The sequence below is a fragment of the Vipera ursinii genome (genome assembly GCF_947247035.1).
Source record: "Vipera ursinii genome assembly, chromosome: Z".
Lineage (NCBI taxonomy): Eukaryota > Metazoa > Chordata > Lepidosauria > Squamata > Viperidae > Vipera > Vipera ursinii.
In genome coordinates, this window is record NC_139517.1 from 94,039,691 (window position 1) to 94,062,767 (window position 23,077).

Consider the following 23,077-nt stretch of genomic DNA (forward strand, 5'->3'; position numbering starts at 1 on the left):
GCACACTAAAAAGCAGAGACATCACCCTGTCAACAATAGTGCATACAGTCAAGGCTATGGTCTTCCCAGTTGCAAAGTATAGCAGTGAAAGCTGGACCATAAAAAAGGCTGAGCGCTGAAGAATTGAGGCCTTTGAACTATGGTGCTGGAGAAGACTCCTGCAAGTCCCTTGGACTGCAAAGCGATCAAACCGGTCAGTCCTAGAGGAGATCAACCCTGACTGCTCTTTAGAAGGCCAGATCCTGAAGCTAAAACTCAAATACTTTGGCCACCTAATAAGAAGGAAGGACTCACTGGAGAAGAGCCTAATACTGGGAAAGATTGAGGGCAAGAGAAGAAAGGGACGACAGAGAATGAGGTGGCTGGATGGAGTCACTGAAGCAGTAGGCGTGAGCTTAAATGGACTCCAGAAGATGGTAGAGGACAGGAAGGCCTGGAGGAACGTTGTCCATAGGGCTGCGATGGGTCAGACACAACTTCGTAGCTAACAACAACAACACAGCAAAAATGTGTCAAAATTCACTTAAAATTGACCCTACAATTTCTCATTCCCAATTTTTACATTATGCATGCAAACCTTTATGAAAATCAAAGCAGTAACATCAATTGTCTATGGAACAAGCATTACATGGAAGTATTCTGTTCTTAAGAGCTAAATTTTATCTTTCTCCTGTGACATACACATTTAAGCTACACATACATTTAAGCTACTCTTTCTGTAGCTTAAATAAAAGAAAAACTATTTTTACACCTCTTTAATTGGACATTCTTGAGAAAGACGTTCCTGGAGTTCTCTTTGTAGTTCTTTTCGGGTCCCCAATGACTGCTGGACTCTAAGGAAATCTGAAAGCTCTTTTAGGCCAGCATCTGTGAAATATTTGGTAAAATGATCCACATTCTGCCGATTGGCTGGAAACAGTTCCTAGAATAGAATAATAAAAAGAATATTATTTATTTTTTAAAGTAATTTTAAATCCTGTAAAGAATCATAGATATTCTGAGTCAAATCCTTCGTTAAGTTGCAGAAAGTTAAGTTGGCTTACACAAGTTGCCATAGTTCAAAAACAGCACATGGAGGGTCACTTAATCTAGAGAGTTAAATGGCTAAGCATAACTGCTAGCTATTTAGGTAACTATCAATAGTTTATCTGGAGGATTAAAGCACTTTAAACAGCAGCAGGGATTAAAGAAAAGGAGACTGACATGGGCCAGCACACAGTTCTGTCCAGGAACCATTTGAGTAATCCTAACTGTTTTCCAAATTATTCTGATGGATTGTAGTAGGCTGAATTCTCATGAGAAGGAAGAGCTTTCCAGTAACACACAGCTCAGTCCAGAGTTAGAGAAAGAGGTGAAGACAACCTTCCCTAATGGTTTTCCATGTATATGGGTTATCTATGTGGCCAATCTTTTGTGGTGATCAATAGGCAAATACTACAGTTGTAAAGCAACTACCATGGTTATTAAATGAATACCAATGGCTCTCTATACGCTGGTTTTGCCAAAAATTGGAACTAAATGTGTTTTCTGCCAAAAATATAAAACATGGTCATGTGATTGTAGAATCCTGTACTGCCAGTAATGCAGGCCTGTTTGCTGACCGCCCAACATGTGACCACATGACTGCGGATAAAGCATGAAAACATTAGAACAGATTGTAAGTACCCTTGGGAGATCCAGTCTAACTTTGAATGGTCACTAAGTGACTGGTCATAAATCAAGGACTATCTGCATGTTTATTTTGGAATAAATCTGAGAGGCTATTTATTTTGAAATAAGCATTAATCAGATCAGTTTGCATTACTATCTATGTGAATCTTTTCTTATATGAGATTTTGAACAACTGGAATGAACTATTTGACTTTTAAACTTTTTATTCTTCTCCTGAAACCTGAAATTCCCTGACGAGAGCCCAATCCAGATTTTTTTTCCATAAAGAATTCTTTTATTTACTGTAGTTTTTGTATTTCTTTGTATGGTTAGTCTTAAGTGGCAATTAAGTAATTAACTCCTTAAATAGGTCATACAGTGAATGATCAACAGAAGAAAGAACCTTTTTTCATACTGGTCATACTAGATTTACTTGAAGATTTAAATGCCCTATTTTCTATTTTTCCCTTCTGGTACTTTTTTTTTACAGTATTGATGTTAGTTCCTGACTGATGATTTTCTTCAGACTTTACGCTTTTGCCATTTTAAACCTCATATTCATATTTTTTTTTATTTATCTAATTTATATTTTTACTTCCAGATTCCTACAGAAGCTTGCTTATTGGTCACATCAAGTATAAGAATAGGAATACTTACAAGCAGTCTCTTGTCTAAGTTAGTCTTTCTTAAAGAAGAGGTAACAGAGTTGGCATCTCTCTCAAGCATCCATGCTTTAAAAAGCTTGACAGCAAAAGAAGCTGCTATACCTACAGAAAATAAATAATATCCTAAGCAAAGAAGCTGTGGTCTTTATTTAATTCAGTCTTTTACAATCTAATATTCTCTAAACGTGTTTAGACCAGTGTTTCTTAACTTCAGCAATGTTAAGATGAGTAAACTGGCTGGAGAACTCTAGGAGTTGAAGTCCATATATCTTAAAGTTGCTGAGGTTAAAAATCTCTGTATTAAACTACTATTCTCATTAGATTTTCCTGGCATAACTATCACTGGCTTTGAGGGGAACTGCAATCCAAAATCTCTATAGGATAACAAATTAGGGAGGTCTGAATTGATCTCTAAGATTCAGAATTGATGTATCGCTGGTGGTCTCTAACATACTATAATAGCTTTCATTGGAAGCCATACTATGGTCTTTCTAAAACTGTGAAGTTTAAATTATCTGCAATAATACAAAATCTAGTTATACATTTATACATATTCAGATTATACATATGCAAAACAATTGAGTAAGCCAGAAAAGGATACATTTTCAGAAGTTACTAAATATTTGCATGTTTAATACTCCTTGTTTCACAAGAAAGTAAAGGAGAAAGAAAATGGGAGGAAACACAAATGAACTGCCTGTGTTATTTGGGCAAACACAGAATCAAAGCAGCTTAGTTACCATAGTTATCTGTTGAGAACAACTAGAAATACACCTAGCCGTACCACGCTTCTAACATTTTTTAAACATAAGAAAAACTCATCTGAATTCAAAACAGGTTATTCAACTATGACTGTCCATGGAACAGTGTTTCTGATATTCAGCAACTTGAAGATGAGTGGACTTCAACTTCCAGAATTCCTCGAGCCAGCATGTGGCTGAGAGAATTCTGGGAGTTGAAGTCCATACATCCTGAAGTTGCTGAGATTGTGAAACACTGCCATAGGAGAATTCCCTTAATAGACAATCATAGTAGAATCCTCCCTTTTGTCCCTGATACAAGTTGTCACATTCATCTTGAAACATATAAATGAAAGTATTGCAGGCATCCCAAAAATGTAACCAAGTGGAAGAGAACTGAAATGGCCTTGGAATCTCTTCCTCAATCCAGGCTTTCACTTGTGTTATTTAAAAAAAATCAATTTTCAGAGATTTATTGAGGAATCATTTAAATCTTCTTAATCCCATAATGAAGAGTCACCAATTTTAGGGAGCAGACCTCTGGCATTGTGTCACCTGCTGTTAAAATCTGTTCTGCTACTTAGCCTTCTCTCAAAGATAAATTATACTTGGAAGTTGAAACACATATAAATAACACTCTATTAACAAAAAGAAGCCTGCAAAATCTTCAATCTGGAACTTCAATGCAGAAGATAGTGAATTTTAATCTCATAATTTTCTTGCTTAAAATATTATCTCTATCCTAAGCATATTTAGAAAAAGAGAAATTTTTAAAAGAAAATAGCAGGAGAAAACAGGATTGTCTCTTTTCTTTCCAATAAGTTCCAGTGGCTGGTTTGTTTGTTTTTTGGCAAGAGAGAAGTGCCAGCAACTCTTAAGCACACTCAGTTTTATAAATACAATTGCCCTAAGTTATTACTTGGCCATTAGATTCAAGGTCACTTCTTGGAAATACTGATTTCCTGGTTTCCTGCAGGTTCTTCAGCCTTTTTCTGGGAAGGTAATTATTCATTTTAATGTACTAAGTCCTGCAAAGATATTACCCATTAAACAAGATGGCATCCAAGATTCTAAAATTAAATCATAGTCACTCAATATTAACAGAGAGGGTCTTCTCAGGGTGCCGTCGGCTAGACAGTGTCGGCTGGTGACCCACAGGGGGAGGGCCTTCTCTGTTGGGGCGCCTGCCCTTTGGAATCAGCTCCCCCGAGAACTTCGGATGTCCCCAGATCTCCGGTCCTTTCGTCGCAACCTAAAGACGTATCTTTTCCAACTGGCCGACCTGGACTGAGGATGGGGTTTTTTTTAATATTGTTTTAATTTTATTGGTTTTAGTAATTAATTATGGCGCTTTGTAATTTAATTTTTTAAATATTTGTATTACTGTTTTTTATAGCTGTTGTATTGTTGTGAGCCACCCTGAGTCCTTCAGGAGATAGGGCGGCATATAAGTCCCATAAATAAATAAACAAACATGATGAAATAACAAAATTATAAACAATTTATCCATGCACAGTATGTAGAATTTGCAGTTTTTATTAAAGTCTAAGAGAAATGGAAAATACAAAGGACCTCAAGAGAGTGATCCCTAATTCTAAAGCCACAATGTCAAAGTTCCTGCCTTTTCCAAATAAAGATAAGAAAGCTATCCTGTGGGAGAAGATAATGTATATCCTTTGGGGTAGGTAGAATTTCTAATTACCTTCTTTAACAATGTTGTCAGTGAAAAGGCTTGTTAAAATGGTAGCAGGTAGTGTTCCATTAGCTAGCAAGATTCCAGTGAGGATTGCCAATTTTGCCTGCTCAGTTTCAGAAAAAGCTTTAAGAAATAACAGGAGCTGTGAAGCAAAAAAAAGGCACATCTTTTTGGAAGCATATAAATACAGATAACAACCTGAAGTGCCCAGGCCTGCCAAAATAGCTAATGCAATAATTCCAACTTTGGGATCATCAAAACTAAAAATCAAAGTGTTCATCAGTTTATGAGAAATAACAGCATTTATATTAAATCAACTGAATGTAACTTAAAGTCAATCTAATTAATCTCTGCTGTGGAAGGAATTTAGCATACAATAATAAGAACAATCAAGATAGATATATTTATTTTATTTCAGAACAGGGATACAAAGTAGAATATTTAGTTACACTTTGATCCACAACTTTGAATAAAAGTTCAAAACTGCATAGTTATACGTTGCTGACAACAAAATGCAATATATGGACATAATAAGAAAAGAGAAAATGAATAATTTGTCTTAATTCCTGGAAAAACCTATTTAACTGCCCTTTAATTTTAACATGCATCTCTGACCTTTTGCCAAATCAATATGTAGGCTCTATGATTCAAAATATTTGCTTTTTATCACAGAGCTATGGTACACATAGAACTTTCAATAATCATTGGCTGTGTGTCAGAATCCATTTATATCACATTTCATAAATGTATAGGTAGAACAATGTGCTTATTCTGGGGATTCTGCCATCTCTCCGAAGGGGGGGGGGGAGAGGATAGACTTTAGGCATCTTCAAACAACAGGGAACATTTGAACTGGGGGAGGGAGGGGGAGTGACAGATCTGGATTGCATCTTCATTTACAACAAAAGGAAGCAATAACCATAAAACCAAGGAGAGTTCCCTTTCCCATGGAAGGGCCTGACATCTGACCAAATGGATGAGGGGAGGGGCTGAAATGGGAATGCTTTATATAGGATTGAAATGTAACTTTGTTAGATTCCGTCTTGTATTGCCACAATCAATTCCATCCTAGTAAACATTTTCCTTTTGGACTAAACTTGCATCCAAGAGTTCTTATTTCCTAAGATGTGGATTGAGGTGGGTCCTGACACTGTGCTTGTAAAATAAGGCAGTAAAGGTAAAGTTAGATAAGCTTTTTGAACATATATAAAATGACCTTGATGGTCAATGTTTTCTTCTAAATATAAAGGTTATATTTAGAATTTTTTTTAAAAAAATGCTTTCTATATCTATTCCATGTCTTTGTTAAACATAAATTTAAATTTTAACTTTATTCTTTACTGTACTATTTTACTTTACTGTAATATTTCATGAATGTACATATAAAGATTATGTTTTATTATCCACTTTATTGTATTTATTACCTATTGGTTGCCTATTTTATGAGCTGAAAACAATTATCCTATTTTCCATAGCAACATCACTTCAAATAGTGCAAGTGAGAGCTAGTTTGTTCTAGTGGTTAAGACTAGAATCTAGCTAGAATTTAGGAGACTGAATTCTACTCCTGCCTTAAGTATGAAAGATCACTGAGTGACTTTGAGATAGTCACTTTCTCTTAGCCCAGCCCAGCCCCTAACAGAGTTATTGTTGTGAGGAAAGTAGTAGGAGGAAACAATATTAAGCGTGTTTGCCACTTTATTATTTATAAAAATAATAAACATGGATTATGAATAAATTTGAACAATGAGACTATTTTGTGGGATTTATTAACCGCACTCATCAAAACCTATTTGTATTTTTGCCTAATTCAAGCTAAAATGCATTCTCAAATCCTAGTGCTTGCCAGCTGTGTTTCTTAGCATAATCTTTGAATAGAAATTTTTGGACTTGATGCACAAGGAGGGAATAAATTTAAGGAAGTTCAGTTTATAGATGTAAGCAAAAAAATATTTTATCTTTACTATGAAACCCTGAAAAATCTATGCAAATATGAAGTATTGTAATAAGTTTCATTACATTAGATCTCAGCAGCCAATAGTTTTATTCTATTTGAAGCATATTAAAAAGTTCCTACATGTTAGAATAAAATTACCTTTTTGATTTCATCTTCAAATGCCTTTTCCAAATATTTATATCTCCTGATCAGCTTATTGAAGACCTAAACATAAAAAATAAACATTTCACAAATACTAAAATGTATATTAAATATATATTCATTAATTTACTTATTTATTAAATCAACTAAAGGCAGATGTATAATGCTATCCTTGCTGTTCTGCAGTTTATTTATTTTTTATAGTCAATTCCCTTTTGTGATAGCAAACTAACATGATGGTGGATATAATATGTAATACAGTGAGTAAAACAGAAAGCAGGAACATATATCAATATTTGCCATCCTTAAATTATTAAGCAATTTATTACTCCACTGATTATGATTTATCCTAATAAAATACACTTTATCAGATATTATCAAAAATAAACCACTAAATTAGTAGTTAAATTCATTTATAGTTATTTATTAACTCAAGCTGAAAGGGACGCGGTGGCTCAGTGGGTTAGGATGCTGAGCTTGTCGATCAGAAGGTCGGCAGTTTGGCGGGTCGAATCCCGAGTGCCGCGTAGCAGACTGAGCACCTGTTACTCGTCCCAGCTTCTGCCAACCTAGCAGTTCGAAAGCACGTAAAAATGCAAGTAGAAAAATAGGGACCACTATGGTGGGAAGGTAACAGCGTTCCGTGCGCCTTTGGCGTCTAGTCATGTTTCTGACAACCTGAGCATAGTGTCGGAGAGCATCATGATCTTCATCTGCAGAAAACACACACTGGTTTGTCATCTTGGTCTTATCATGATCATCTATTCTTGTCCCACCTGGAGCTGAAAAGGCAAATTCAAAATAATCACACAACTAAATCTTATGTTATCCACATGGGAAAAAGAGATAGTATTCATTTTATATATACATATACAAATATACACACATATATAATATCTAGTATATGTGTTCAGAACACAGACATCTGCCATATGAATTATTATTACAAAAAGTTTTCAACCATGTAACTACAACATGATATGAATATCAAAAGTTATAATGACACTGCCTATAATGCAGACTATAGTTTTGTCTTCTATACTCAATACTACTTCATATATTTACAGTAATCATAGAAAACCAAAATTTCTAAAACAAACTTAAGATGTACACCACAAAAGAATTGAGTTAGGAACAGTTCTTTAACTCTATGGCTAACAGAATCAAGAAGACATGTGACTAGAACTAGTTTTGATGAAAGTGTTGAAGTTTTCTATGTGACATACAAACCTAGCATACTGCCAGCTATCAAAATATCAAACAGAGTGTCAGCATAGCGTCGGTAATCTAGCCTTGAGCCCATAGCATCCAGAAATTTGGCTACCGCTTCCAAGTCATCACCAGCTTCATTAAGACCTTGGACAATTGTATCCCGGAAGACAGTGGGTTCAAATTTCTCCTTTTCATCTGTAATAGAAAAGTAGTACTAATCAGTTTACGCAATTTATTGCTTACCTATATTTTTCAGCTATTTACCATAAAGTATTCTTTTCCCATTCTAAGCATATGCTTATTAATGCACTAGTCTCTATACCACTATACCACTGAGAATGCTATATACATTGTGTTCCATTTTCCTGCTATTGTCTCTATTACCATTAGTTTTAACTCAAATGCTTTTAAATTTATCTTATTATAGAATTCCAAAGCATAATACTGATTTTTCATACTTTCAAATTAATGACACAAACAGAAAATGTGATTTTATTTTTTTACTGAATCAACTTCTTAAGATTGACTGGAAGGGCAATTAAAATTTTAGATGACAGCATTCTTTATATGCTAATAGTAGCAATAAATAAACTATAAAATTACTATAAAATCTCTCAGATGGTTAATCATACCAATTTTATATCTGAAGTTTTCTTTCTTCATATCAAGTACATATCAGATTAGGAACATACCTTTCTGTTTCTATATAAGAGACATATAGCCTCTTATGTTTCAAAGGAATTAAATTTAACATTACATTTATTGAAACAGGACAATATTACTAAAATTTGAAATTAGCTAATTTTAATGTGTGATAATTGATATAGTTTGGCATAGAATGGACAGCTATATAAATGTTTTAAATAAATCAATAAATATACTACAGTAAATCATAATGTGCTTTGTTTTAACCAAACATAATACATAAGCAACTTTTATGGTTTCCAACTGACTCAATGCTGTGTGATCCCAGCAGTTGTTTCAATATATACCATTAAAGCAAATCATTACTTCATTGTTTTGTGTTTTGTTTAATAAAACATAAAATACTGTATAAACTACTACTGTATAAAGTAGTAAAGTACTATTTCAGTACTACTACAATAAGTTGTTAAGCCTACCCCTCTTTCTTGTTTTGAACCGCTGGCCTGTTAGAACCGGCTTCTGGTGCTTATTCATAAAATTTCTGAAATACAAATTTTAAATATAATTTTAAAATAGAAATATTTTAAATCAAAACATTATTAAACACTACACTTTAAGTACAAATGATTATATCACTGCATCTCTCAACTCAGCCCACTTCACAGGGTTGTTGTGGGGAAAATAGGAGGAAGATGATGTATTGGATATATTTCTGTCTTGGGTTATTTGTAAAAATAAAACAGGATACAAACAAACAAACTAAATAAACCTTGGTTTACGAACCGACAAAAGGCCAGTATCTCTATTGCAGTAGAGAGACTAAATTACTTTGATTTAATGCTTTCACATTTTTTGTGGATGGCCACACAGTTTAATGGGGATCATCCTAAGTCCAATTTTGCATTCCACATACATACGCTGTTTTCTTCATTATGTTCATCATTCTCATGTCTTAATACATGTTATTCTTTCTGAGTTAGGATAAAAGAAAGCACTAAAATAATCATTAGAAACAAATCCTAAAAGTGAAATAGAAACATGTTAAAAAATAAGCAGGAGAAGAAGCCAAACTTATCACCTGTAGTGGACTTAACAGTTTTTATTGCAAAGCAGAAGTGTCATTCCAGAGATTATTTTTATTTAACATCTATATTTAGCTGTAAAATGCATCACACTATAATCTGCTTTAAACCAGGCTCTATGAGATAGTCACTAAAACACTAAAACCAATCCTGCTGAAAGAGCAGCCAGAGCAGCCAAATGAATTTGATTATAACCAGAAATCAAAGGAATAGTACAACGCGAGCGGGGAAGGCATTGCTGGATTAATGGAGCCTCACTTAGCTGTGAAGATCACATTACAATAAAGACACATTCAGTTTATTGCAGGAATAAAATGAAGAGTATTAATAAATCATATTTGTCTATCTTAAAGATTTGGAAAGTCAAGGCAGGATAAAGAAAAGTGTATTTTGTAACCATTATTGATGTACTAAAGTAATTCCAAGACAAGTAGGAACAGAAAAAGGGACTCAAAACTGAACTGAATTGAATATTTTCTTTGGCCAAGTGTGATTAGACACACAAGGAATTTGTCTCTGGTGCAGAAGCTCTGGGCATACATGCAAAGCAACAGAATAATGATAATGTTAATAATAATAAAACCAGTAAGTGGGGGAATAAGAAATACAATAATAATATAGCCGTACACATATACATATACACACAAATACACACTAGACAACACTGAGAATTAGCTCTTCAGCAGAGTGATGGTCCAAGGGTTAAAACCTATCCCTGTGTTGATTTGGCCTACAACTGCCCTGTAGCACTGTCCCACAAGGAGGAGTTGAAACAGTTTATGTCCAGGATGTGAGGCATCTATAGATATCGTCTCAACCCTCCTTCTGGCAGGTGCAATTACAGATCTTCTATGGAAGGCAAGTTACCTTTAGCCTTTAGAAAATTTAGCATGATTTTTTTTGGTTTCAGGGATTACTGTCTACAATTAACTGACTTGCCATAACATTTTAAATATTTGCTGGGAGCAATCAACGTATTGCAAAGCATCTTCGTCTTCATTTGAAGGTACATCAGTACTTCAAACAATGAAGCTGAATACCTCGTTCTTGCTTCAGGTGAATTGATGGTGTCCTTAATTTACAAAAAGGAAGACTATTTGATTTTTTTTTCAATAAGGTTATCTTCATTTGCTAATCTTTTAGTTGGTGAAATATGCTAAATCTTCTGGAACTCACATTTAAAAGCCACTGGTGTAAAATAAAACTTGGAAATAATGAACTATGGAATTATACACTTTGATTATTATTCTAAATACCGAGCCTCAGAGACTGGATTTGTATATTGCCTAAAATACGATTTAATCATACAGCAGCTTATTGAATAAAACACTATAATATATAAACCAAACCAAATCAAATAAAAGCACATTGTGGATAAGAGTTCTTAGTAAACACATTTACGATTACATTGTGAATTCAGAATGAACAGACACTGGCCTTTAATAGGATTATTGCAGTGTGTAATACAACTTCCTTAGCACATTGCTCAAAATGTGAAATAACAACCAAATAGCAGTCAAGATGATATGAAAAAAATTTAAAAGTTCAAAGTATACCCAATATACTGCAAAACAGCAATAAATGTTCAAAGTCAATCAGAAGTACAGTGAAGTACAGAAGCAGAACACGAACAAAGCATAGGGAAGGAAAAGAAACAGGAAAATGTTTTTATTTACATGCTGGAATATGATTTAATCAGAGACACACGAATGAAATAAGTGGTTAAAAACTGGAGAAAACAAAGACAATAGGAAGCACTAAACAGGATGTTTCTGAATTGCATTTTTAAATGTCTCAAAGTGGCATATAATGTCATGAACATATGGGAGCAGTATTTTAATACAAGTATCTCCAATACAATACAATTGCTTAAAACTTTATTCTTCTGTTAATAAATGAAAAATTATATTTTGGCAGCATTCTTTGTCTAACTAGACTTGCGAAGCCTTCTTTCAAACTACGTGGCCTTGCCAATTGGCTTGGGTCCCTGATAGGGGTGCATTACACTGTGGGTGGCTGATGAGGTAGAGAAGATCCACATCCTCTTGTTTTTGTTGTTGTTAGTTGCGAAGTCGTGTCCGACCCATCGCGACCCTATGGACAATGTTCCTCCAGGCCTTCCTGTCCTCTTGTTACCCACCTCTTAATTTCTAGCTATTTAATTTAAATCACTTTGAATTATGTTTAATTTTTTGTTCTAATGTATGCTGTCCAGAGTTGCCGTTATCAGTGAGATGGGCAGCAAAACAAATAAACTATAGCTCTGCAAGTAAGAATTAAAGGGAGCATCACTGGTGAAGGGATTAAATGTATTTAGAGTTACTTTTATTTTAAAAAATGGGAATGCATAATTTATTTTCTCCCTTTTACAGAACGGAGTAAATGCTCCCTTGTACGTTCATACTCATTTTCAAGCTAATTTGATCCAGCTAATGGTGGTGATGGTGATGGTTCAGAGTGGGGAAGCCTAGGTTTTAGACTTTACAGATAGTCCTCGACTTACAACCACAATTGAGCCTCAAATGTGTGTTGCTAAATGAAAAATTTATTAAGTGAGTTTTGCTCCATTTTATGACTTTTCTTGCTACATTTGTTAAGTGAATCACTGCAGTTGTTAATAACACGGTTGTTAAATGAATCTGGCTTCCCCACTGATTTTGCTTTTCACAAGGTTACAAAAGGCAATCACGGTCACAAATATGAACCAGTTGTCAAGCATCCAAATGTAAATCACATGACCATGGGGATGCTGTATGGTCATGTATGAAAAGTGGTCATAAGTCACTTTTTTCAGTGCCACCGTAACTTTGAACGGTCAATAAATGAACTGTTATAAGTTGAGGACTACCTGTATTTATTACACTTATAAATTTATTAAATTCATTCATCACCCACCTTCCTGTCCTGTGACTTATTTGTAAAACTTTTCAAAATATAAAACTTTGTTTTTATTTTGTACATGGCAGAATGCAGTACCCAGCTGGAGAAAGTAGTTGGTTTCATATCAAGATCATTTATTTGTTTTAGGGAAGGCAAAGACACATACCTTGGATGTAGGATATATAAAAAAAGAGAAATGAAAAATAGAAGAGGGCGTGTATATTTCAGTTACTGCAAGATATGCTGCTGGACAGGGTGTCACCTGATTAACATGGAATGGAATAGGAAAATGAGCCAGACTGACCTATAAAGCCCTACATGGCTTGGGTCCGGGGTATTTGAGGGAACACCTGCTGCCAGCATCAAGTGCCCTTTGTCCAGTGCGCTCCCACAGGGAGGGTCTGCTCAGGGTGCCACCGGTAAGAGATTGCTGGCGGACGACACCCAGGGATAGGGCCTTCTCAGTGGGTGCGCCTGCCCTTTGGAACCAGCTGCCAGTGGAGCTGAGGACTGCCCCCGACCTCCGTTCATTCCGCCGGGGCCTGAAGACCTGGCTCTTCGAGCTCTCTGGCCCAGGCTGAGGATTAATTTATTTTAATTGGGGTTTTATTTGTACAGGGACAAATTTAATCTTTTTTAAACTGGTTTTAACTTTTGTATTTTTGGTTTTTAATTCCCTGTAAACCGCCCTGAGTCCTCCGGGAAAGGGCGGTATATAAATGTAATAAAATAAATAAATAAAATAATAAAATAAATCCAGGGACTTCAGCCCTGGCACAAGAAACCTGGATTGGCTTGTCAGGGAACAGAATGACTAGAAGGCAGACTGCACTCTTGAGTATGGAGATTTGGATGCTGAACAGTGGAACATTTTTTAATTAAAGGTTGTGTTTGGCTGGAAGATAACGCATATGCATTCCAGTATAAGGAATTATGAGGAGGAAAATAATCTTCAATAAATTGTAAGCAGAAAGTAAGAGTAGGAGTGGTAAGAAAATTTAACAGGTTAAAACATGGCATTATACTTCTTATCCTATACTGTATGTTTATAAAAAAACATACTGGTTTTGTAAATAATATATGCACCTATTAGAGCACAGTACTTCACTAGTATAGGTATCATAGTATCCAGCTATTTATATCATGCTCTAATATTGTATAACTCAAAATGTTGTCCATAATGGTCCTTTCTTGTAGATCCCCCATAATAACTCTGTGGGCTCTGCTGAGAAAAAAATGACTGGCCCAGAGTTGGCTAGCTAGCTTCTACACCTAAGAAAGGATTCGAACTCATGATCTTCCAGTTTGTAGTCTAGCACCTGAACTATTATACAAAACCAGCTGAGTACAGGTAGCTCTTGACTTACAAAAGTTTATTTAGTGACCTTTCGAAGTTAGAACAGCACTGAAAAAAGTGGTTTATGATTGTTTTTCACACAACCATTGCAGCATTCCCATTGTCATGTGATCAAAATCTGAATACTTGGCAACTGATTCATATTTATGATGGTTGCAGTTTTCCAGAGTCATGGGAAAATATTTTGCTATCTTCTGACAAGCGAAGTCAATGGGGAAGCCAGATTCGCTTAATGTTATTTAATATTACTAATTTAACAACTACAGTGATTCACTTAACAACTGTGGCAAGAAAGTTAATAAAATGGGGTAAAACTTACTTAACAACTGTATCACTTAGCAACAGAAAATTTGGGCTCAATTGTACTCATAATAAGTTGAGGCCTACTTGTAGTCTTGTATCTAGGCATTAAAGCCAGCTAGGTGACTTTGGCCAGTCCCTTTCTCTTAGACCTTGGAAGAAGGCAATGGCAAATCACTTCTGAAAATCTTTCCAAGAAAACTTCAAGGACTTATTCCGACCGTTGTCAGAAGATAATACTGACTTGAAGAAAGAGAAAATAAAACAGAACAGAAATTTCTATCAATGCATTCACATAAAATATAGTACCTAACCTACAACTAATATTGGGCACAATTGCAATATCTCCTAATTAAAAAGACAAATAAATTAGCTAGTCCCTAGTTGTATTATTCTTTGCTTCCAAACATGGTCTTTTTATAGAAACTTTAAGATCAGCCATATTTGTAACTCTTAAAGGCCTGATTTAAGACTCCCAGGACAAAGGAAGCTGTTAATACACTGCACTGAAGACCAGTTACAATCACACAATACAGTTAAGAGAAATCATGGAAGAACAGTGTTATGTATTAGGCTCAATTGTAGTACCATGTGGTTAGCTGGAGCAGCTAACGCTCTCCAGCAACCTAGACTCCAGGTCTCCAGTCCTGCTATTGGCTGCCCCTAGGTGGCAATGGGTTACTTTAAATCTATTGGCTGCCGCCTAGGGGCCAGGCTATAAATTGCTGCAAGCTGCAGCACTATTCTTAGTTCAGATCCTGCAAGCAATAAACCATGAGTTCTGCTGAAATCACTTGCCTCTTCTTTCCTGCACGAAGAACCCGATACATTACAAACAGAATGTTTGATTGTGCCAAACTAGCAAAGCTCACAGATGCTGTCCCATGAGGACTGTGAGACTGTAGAAAAATCAGTAAGAATTTAGAAAGCTGATAAACATGACAAATAATACGTATGAGACGACTAAACACGATGACAGAAAAGCTGACCTCTACTTTGAAATCCAAGAGGCTGAGAAGATGACCCCAAAGCAACAATGCTTATTTGCAGACCTCAAATTAACACAACAGCTATCAAATGCAGTGACTACAGCTAACCTGGTATGTCAAATATGTCATAGCATACTTAGCCATTGCTAGCCATAGTGAGTTAATTTTCTTATTTGAGAAGAGATGGAAAAAGTAACCTTTTCATAGGATGGAAGGAAGACAAAAATAAGTAGGAGAAAACGAAAAATCTCATTTAGTTTTTTAAACATATTTGACATGCAACACTTACTTTCTTAAAAGTCATAGCCTAATGCACAAGTCTGCAACCCACGGCTCCGGAGCCGCATGCGGCTCTTTCAGCCGTCTCCTGCGGTTCCCAGTCTTCTGCTATGTGTAGTCCAAAAAAAAAAAGCGGGACTAAAAAAGTTCAACCAATCAATTCAAATATGCAGGGTAGGTGCATATCTCGCCTTGGCTCCACTCTTCAGTCAAACCCTGTTCTGCGCATTTGTGCATGTACGCGCATGCGCATGCAATTTTTGCAGCTCCCAGTTTTTCCTTTTTTGAGAGAACCGGTTCCGAGTGGCTCTTTCACTGTTTCAGGTTGCTGACCCCTGGCCTAAGGGAAGAAGAAGCCCAAGCATCTGAAAGGTACTAGAAAAGAAAAGATGGAATATAAAAGGTTTCTGCTTGCCTGCCCATAAAAATAAATTCCCAATAACTAAAGAATGTGGAAAAATTAAGACATGTATCACATGGTTTAAGAAAAACTACTGAAATCTGATAGGATGAATCAGGATGACATTTTTTTTTTTGCTTTAGATCATACCTTGATATACTAACACTAGAATTTATCTGATTTTTTTAATCAGACAGCCATACATTGTGCTAAGATATTATATGCACTATGGATTATTAAATAAACTACTAGGAGGTGGGCTCATACAGCAGAATAAGCAAAAATCAATGAACTAAATTATGGTTTAATATGGTGGATGAATCCAATCTGTGTCATCCCTTCCAGTCAGAAAAACAATTACACAATACAAAGCCAGAACATATATATACTTTCTCCCAATGCAATTTTAGATCTCAGGGAGATCTGTGTTCCATATATGTCAGTACAGATTGAGACATAAACTAATATTCAAAAATATATCTTCAATTAATCCATATAAAATCTTGTTTTATTCAATAAACTGTGGTCAATTGAATAAGCCTTGCATATGAGTTAAAATACGACTATGATTGGATTGAAATTCAATCCTAAATATGAGGATGAAGAATAATTTTATTTAAGTAGGGATATGTTGAATTTTTCTTAATTCCATGCCACAAGTGTAACATGTGTTTATTATTCTGACCTTCCTTAGCCTTTTCAAGCTGAATGCTTGTTACCTCTCCAATCTGTAATAATTATAGAAATTGAACAGTAAATGCATTTGTCTGCTACAGGGTTGTTTCACTCTGGTAGAAGGAGTGCACCATTTACTGTTAAAAAACTATTTCCAAATATAAGTCTTGTTTTAACATTTTAAGTGTTATATATAAAAAAGACTATATCCCGCAGTAAGTTGTTAGTTTGAACATCAATTTAATACACATATTTCACTTCATGTATAGGAATGCTATGGTAACAAGATATAGGTCCTCATATCTATGCATTCTGCAAATTTCATGTGTATATAATTTTTTTTATGTATATCTTTAGCTTTAGCCCAAGTCCATTCTCCAAATTACAGTAGCAAGTTGAGTTAGAAGCATAGTTGAATCCTTTATTTCTTCTTTATTAGGGAAAAGAGATATCCCTCAGTCTGAAAATACTTTTTGCATGACCACTATTTTTGGGACAATATTTAGATAGTCTCTAACCCAGAGCATGCATCATATGAATTTTCTGGATATACCACATTTCACTACTGGAATCTCTCCCACTGGATCTACATGCTTAGCACAATTCATGATTCCAAGACTGCTTCCAACTTTCATTATGAAGGATGAGTCTATGAAACGTCTAGAGGAAACATGGATACTTTCCTGCACATTCATGATAAATTTGTGGAAGCCTCCAAGGAACTTACATAACTGGATTCTTACCTGATAACAGATTTGGACCCATAATAATTAAAATGCATTTAATATTATTGTATTTTTATTAAGAGAAAGACCCACATGAGGCAAGCTCAATTGTTGATGACTATATAGGTATAGAACCATAAAACTTTCTAGCACAAAAGTGGCTTAGCCTGGATTTTTAAATATTCAAAATCCTCTGGATTCTATTCAAAGGCAAATTAACATAACAATAGTGATATAAAGAAAAAAAATATATCTCCTCCTTTGTCCAGTTTCCACATGGCTTAGAAAGGTTCCAATAATCCTGGGAGGTCCTGCAGAAGACAAAATGTGACTGGAAACTTTCCATCCATGTAATATAATGAAGTTATTTTAACTCATAACATTTGATGGCACAATAGATAGCACATTCTATATTTTAAAAGTAGTTGCCTGCTTTTGATTTTCTTTTTCTTTATACAATTTTAATAATCCTCAAGTGCCACAGAATTACTATTACATATATTTAAGCATAGATTGACTATGTGCTCTGCAGCCAAAGATGGAGAAGCTCTATACAGTCAGTAAAAACAAGACCAGGAGCTGACTGTGGCTCAGACCATGAGCTTCTCGTTGCAAAATTTAGGCTTAAACTGAAGAAAATAGAGAAAAGCACTAGGCCACTCAGGTATGAACTAAATCATATCCCTGACGAATATACAGTAGAGGTGACAGATAGATTTAACGAATTAGATCCGATAGACTAGAGTGCCTGAAGAACTATAAACAGAGGTTCGCAACATTGTACAAGAAGTAGCAACTAAAACCATCCCAAAGAAAAAGAAATGCAAGAAAGCAAAATGGCTGTCTGAGGAAGCTTTGCAAATAGCTGAGGAAAGGAGGGAAGCTAAAAGGCAAGGGAGAAAAAGAAAGATACACCCAATTGAATGCAGAATTCCAGAGAATAGCTAGAAGAATGCCTTCTTAAATGAACAGTGCAAAGAAATAGAAGAAAACAATAGAATAGGGAGGACCAGAGATCTCTTCAAGAAAATTGGAGAGATGAAGGGAATGTTTCATGCAAAAATGGGCATGATAAAGGACCAAAATGGCAGGGACCTAATAGAGGCAGAAGAGATTAAGAAGAGGTGGCAAAATTACACAGAAGAACTATACAAGAACGAGCTTAACATCCTGATAACCAAGATGAAGTGGTCACTGTCCTCAAGCCAGACATCCTAGAATGTGAAGTGAAGTGGGCCTTAGGAAAGCTGAGCAATAACAAAGCTAGTGGAGGTGACAGTATTCCAGCTGAGCTATTTAAAATGTTAAAAGACGATGCAATAAAAGTGCTACACTCAATTTGCCAGCAAATTTGGAAAACTCAACAGTGGCCACAGGATTGGGAAAGATCAGTTTACATTCGAATTCCAAAGTTGGACCATAAGAAAGGCTGAGCGCCAAAGAATTGAAGCCTTTGAACTATGGTGCTGGAGAAGACTCCTGCGAGTCCCTTGGACTGCAAGGCGATCAAACCAGTCAGTCCTAGAGGAGATCAACCCTGACTGTTCTTTAGAAGGCCAGATCCTGAAGCTAAAACTCAAATACTTTGGCCACCTAACGAGAAGAAAGGAGTCACTGGAGAAGAGCCTAATGCTGGGAAAGGTTGAGGGCAAGAGAAGAATGGGACGACAGAGAATGAGGTGGCTGGATGGAGTCACTGAAGCAGTAGGCGTGAGCCTAAATGGACTCCAGAAGATGGTAGAAGACAGGAAGGCCTGGAGGAACGTTGTCCATGAGGTCACGATGGGTTGGACACGACTTCGCAACTAACAACAACAATATTTAAGGATAAAAGAATTATTGATTTCAACATGGGCAGGTTTGAGTAAATTTTAGATTTTAAGCTGGATTTCTTTTGTTCTGAAAAAAATACAGTAATAAAATAATTATGCTTAAAATCCTTTCGTTAATAGAATTTCATGATGAAAATAATTGCTTAGTCTTCACATGGCAGATATAAATAATTACTCCTAAAGAGCTTGATTTTTCTCTTTCTGAAATGTATCTCTTATAACAATTTTCCCAGTATAAACAATATAAATCCAAAATCCAGTGTTCCTGAAATTATGGAGGAGCCCAGTTACTGCAATTTTTTTTAAAGCATTACACACAAGTCTTAATTGTGCTCTATCTAATACAGCTCTAAATATAAGCCTAAGCCTAAATTTTAAGCAAAGGAAAGAAGTTTATAGAAATGTATTATTTTATTATGCAACATCCCAGAACTGAGAAGCTTGCTTGGAAGTATATTACAAAGAAAGAAGGAATTATTATCTAAAACTAAATGCTTATCTCTTCACCCAGGATATTGCTCTTTAGAATAATGATAACCTCATTCTACATGAATTTGCCTTTTCTAGATACCTAAAATAATGTTTTCGTGTAGAGACCTATAATGCTTTGTATAATTTTATCTTTCAATGTTCAGTGGCATAAGATTTTGTACCTTTTGAAAAGAAAGCACAATGGAAAGGAAGCAGTACTAAAAAGATAATCTTATGTTTGTGCAATGTTACACAATGGAGAAAGATTAAAACAATAACAGAAGTTGCACTACACTGTGTAGCTTAATATACAACATAAGGACAGGATGATGTATTGCCATTTCAGAATATTATTAGGAAGAAAGCAATAGTTGAAAACTTGAGTCTATTTGTTCCAAATTAAACATGTTTATCAATTCACCTATGAATAATCTTGACTTCACTGCACATGTTTTTCTTAAATAATGGTCCAAAAATGATAAAGTACCAAGAAATATTATACAAAATGGAACAAATTATCACGAGTGACAAATTCATCTAATAATATAGACCTTACTTGTGGTGGATTACAGATCTTATAGTTTCCAGATAAACATAGCTGCAAAGTGGAAAAGAGTATAATCCCTTATTACAGGGGATTGGTAACTTTCAGGAAGAATAGCAAGATGGTCTAGCTCTTTTCGTTTGGATCTGATAATCACCTTTGATCATAGTTGCTAAAAGCTGGTTGGTAGTATGAACAAAGAATAAAAAACAAAGAAAAACAAACTAGAAGTTCCGTGGTGTGTGTGTGTGTGTCCATTTGAATTAGTGTTGACTTCTAAGACGAACTCAGTTTCCTGGTTTCTGGTCCACTATACAAACTGGATCTTATCTGATTCAGAAGGCTTTACACAGGTTAGGGCGGTAGTTCTTTCCCTCATCTCTACCCACTTTTGCAGCTCTCCATGAAAATGCCAGGCACATGATATTGGATGTGGAGCAACTTGAATGCAGAAGTGCATCTACTTGAAAATACTAATCTTGTGTAATTAGCCTAATACAATCAATAGTATAAAATGCTTCTCAGAGTTATTTGCAAGCTATAGAAAAATCTCTAATAGCCAAGCAAGAATTACAACTGAAAGTTAAAATATATTAAAAAGTAGTTGTACGTTTTACTATATTGCTTAAATAAAACCAATGTTAAATTATAGTTTTAATATTGCATTTGTGAAACTTTTAAGTATTTAATATTTATATAGGTCAAAGAACAAAATCCCTCTTTCTCTATGTTTTTATTCTTATTGTGCAGCATTTTATACTGCTACACCTGTAAACCAGCTGATCATAATTCTAGGTTCCTTACTCAAAACTCTCTGGTTAATATTTTATTAGAATCTAATAAATATCTAAATGAAAAGACACTTACTATAGACTAGATCTCTTAGCAGGAATTAGGGTCTCCATAATGAGATTTCTCTACAACCCTATTGAGGATTGAATTGGATTTCACAGAAATACTTCTATGTTCAAATCTCTTCTCTGCAGCAGTTTAGATAGAGTAAGGCGCTCGAAATCATATTCAGAAGGTATTCCACTAAATAAACCACAATTGAAAAATTGAATTTCTACTAACCCATAGCAAAAAATAAAAGAAGAAACTCTAATTTTATAAATCATCTAGATTTCATCTAGACTTCATCCTACATCTGTTCAATCTCCTCAAATAATCTTAAAATCTGAAATCCGTGACTTTACATTACTGGTTTACAGTATCTTACATTATCTTACATTACAGTTTACAATATCTTCCAATGGAATAGCAATTTTAATAAATTTTAATAAACAATTTTAATAAATGTTATTTTTAAGCTGTTTGTCTTCCCTACCCAGTTAAAGTATAAGAAAGCATAATAAACTTGAATGCCCTCAAACAAATCCACAGAAATCTAAAGAGAGGATGCAACTTTATTTAAAAAAGCATTCAGAGTGACAGAGATAAAGTTTCAGTTTGATACAAGGATTTTTCAAGACATTTGTTATCCCCCAACTTACCTTTTACCACAAATCTCAATCACTTTGATATATTTTTTTTAAAAAAACCACACACATGTAAAATTAATGAATTACACTCCAACCATACACTGGTTCCTTCTGATAGATGTAACCCACATGACAATTCCGAATTGAGCCAAAATGGAATTTACTGTCAGATAAATAATAATATTTGAAGTTGTAAAATGCCACACATGAAAGTTATACTTCTCTGGCTGAGGTTTCTTGGATGCCAAGGGAGCTTCTGCAATAAAACTGCGTGCCCAGCTGCCCCACAGAGAGCCAGTTTGATTTTAAAGATTCCCAAACCAGATAACCATCGGACCATAGCACTGCAGGCCAGCCAGCTTTCACTGCCTGTAGCAACCCGTACCTGCTTTTGGGATATTACAAAATATCAAAACGTCTTCTTCGTTTACAACCGTTTCATCAAGCACAGTGCCTCCCAAAAGAGATCAGAAAAAGATGAAACGTCCTATGATTTCCCTCCGGTACTACTTCAGTGCCCAACACGTTTCTTAGCATCCTATTTTATCAAGCAGTTGGAAGCAAATCTTGGGACCGCGAATTGTGCTTTTCCCCTCCTCCAAATCCCTATTACGAGACCTTTAAATCCCCACGCAAAGACAGTTTCTGGCCCGCCCTCCCGCAAAAGGCAGCTGCACAAATGAAAGCTTTAAAAACTCTCAGTGCTGTTTCCAACCCAGCACGATGTTCTTGTCTCGTGTCACCTTGCTAAAGTCACGCACGTACACCTCTTCCACTACAAAGTTCCTCTCGCCTCCAAAGATATTCCGCCGCTGCTGCTGCAGTCACTTGAAAGCATTTAGCCCAAAGCCTGACTAATTGATAGGCTAAGGAGTCAAACCTGTCGGAAAACACAAGAGTCTTTTCTTTTTCTATGCCCTTTAAAGTCAGAGTAATTATGCCTCCTGCCCCCTTTCTTTGTGCCTTGCAGCAGCAACAAACTTCTTTTGTTCAGCTTTTCTCCTCTTAGGTTTTCGACCGTTTTTTGCTCAAAGCGCCGCTTCTCCACAACCCAACATTCGCTTACCTCTGCCTGGGATGAGGCTCTGATCTAAGGAGAAGCAGGAAGACACACGAGACCAGAGTCTGCACACAATGGAGAAGTGAAGGGCGCGCACGCCGACACCTAAAAGCAGTCTGAGCTCCGCCTACTTCACGGCTAGGTCGCACCATTATAACCAAAGAGGGGGAGATTCATCATAGTCAGGAGCGGGATGGCCAGTTTAGCATATTCCTAAATTGCTACTTTTAGTTTTTTCCTCGCACATATATGTGTGACCGACTAAGCCGCTCAGGTGTCCTAAAGCGATGCATTAT

The 23,077-nt window shown here is 35.6% G+C and overlaps 1 protein-coding gene across 1 annotated transcript in view; it reads right to left on the reverse strand.

Annotated features, from left to right (window-relative positions):
• The window catches only part of BZW2 (basic leucine zipper and W2 domains 2), a 48,282-nt gene extending 25,443 nt beyond the window's left edge, over positions 1-22,839 (reverse strand). The window contains exons 1-8 of the mRNA XM_083376951.1: positions 22,788-22,839; positions 9,183-9,247; positions 8,080-8,256; positions 7,528-7,631; positions 6,847-6,912; positions 4,758-4,893; positions 2,308-2,417; positions 752-922 (exon numbers count right to left, since the gene is read on the reverse strand). Of these exons, the coding sequence (XP_083233077.1) occupies positions 752-922; positions 2,308-2,417; positions 4,758-4,893; positions 6,847-6,912; positions 7,528-7,631; positions 8,080-8,256; positions 9,183-9,240 (822 nt within the window). The 5' untranslated portion in view covers positions 9,241-9,247; positions 22,788-22,839. The remainder of the gene's footprint in view (positions 1-751; positions 923-2,307; positions 2,418-4,757; positions 4,894-6,846; positions 6,913-7,527; positions 7,632-8,079; positions 8,257-9,182; positions 9,248-22,787) is intronic.
• Between the last annotated feature and the right edge of the window lie 238 nt (positions 22,840-23,077).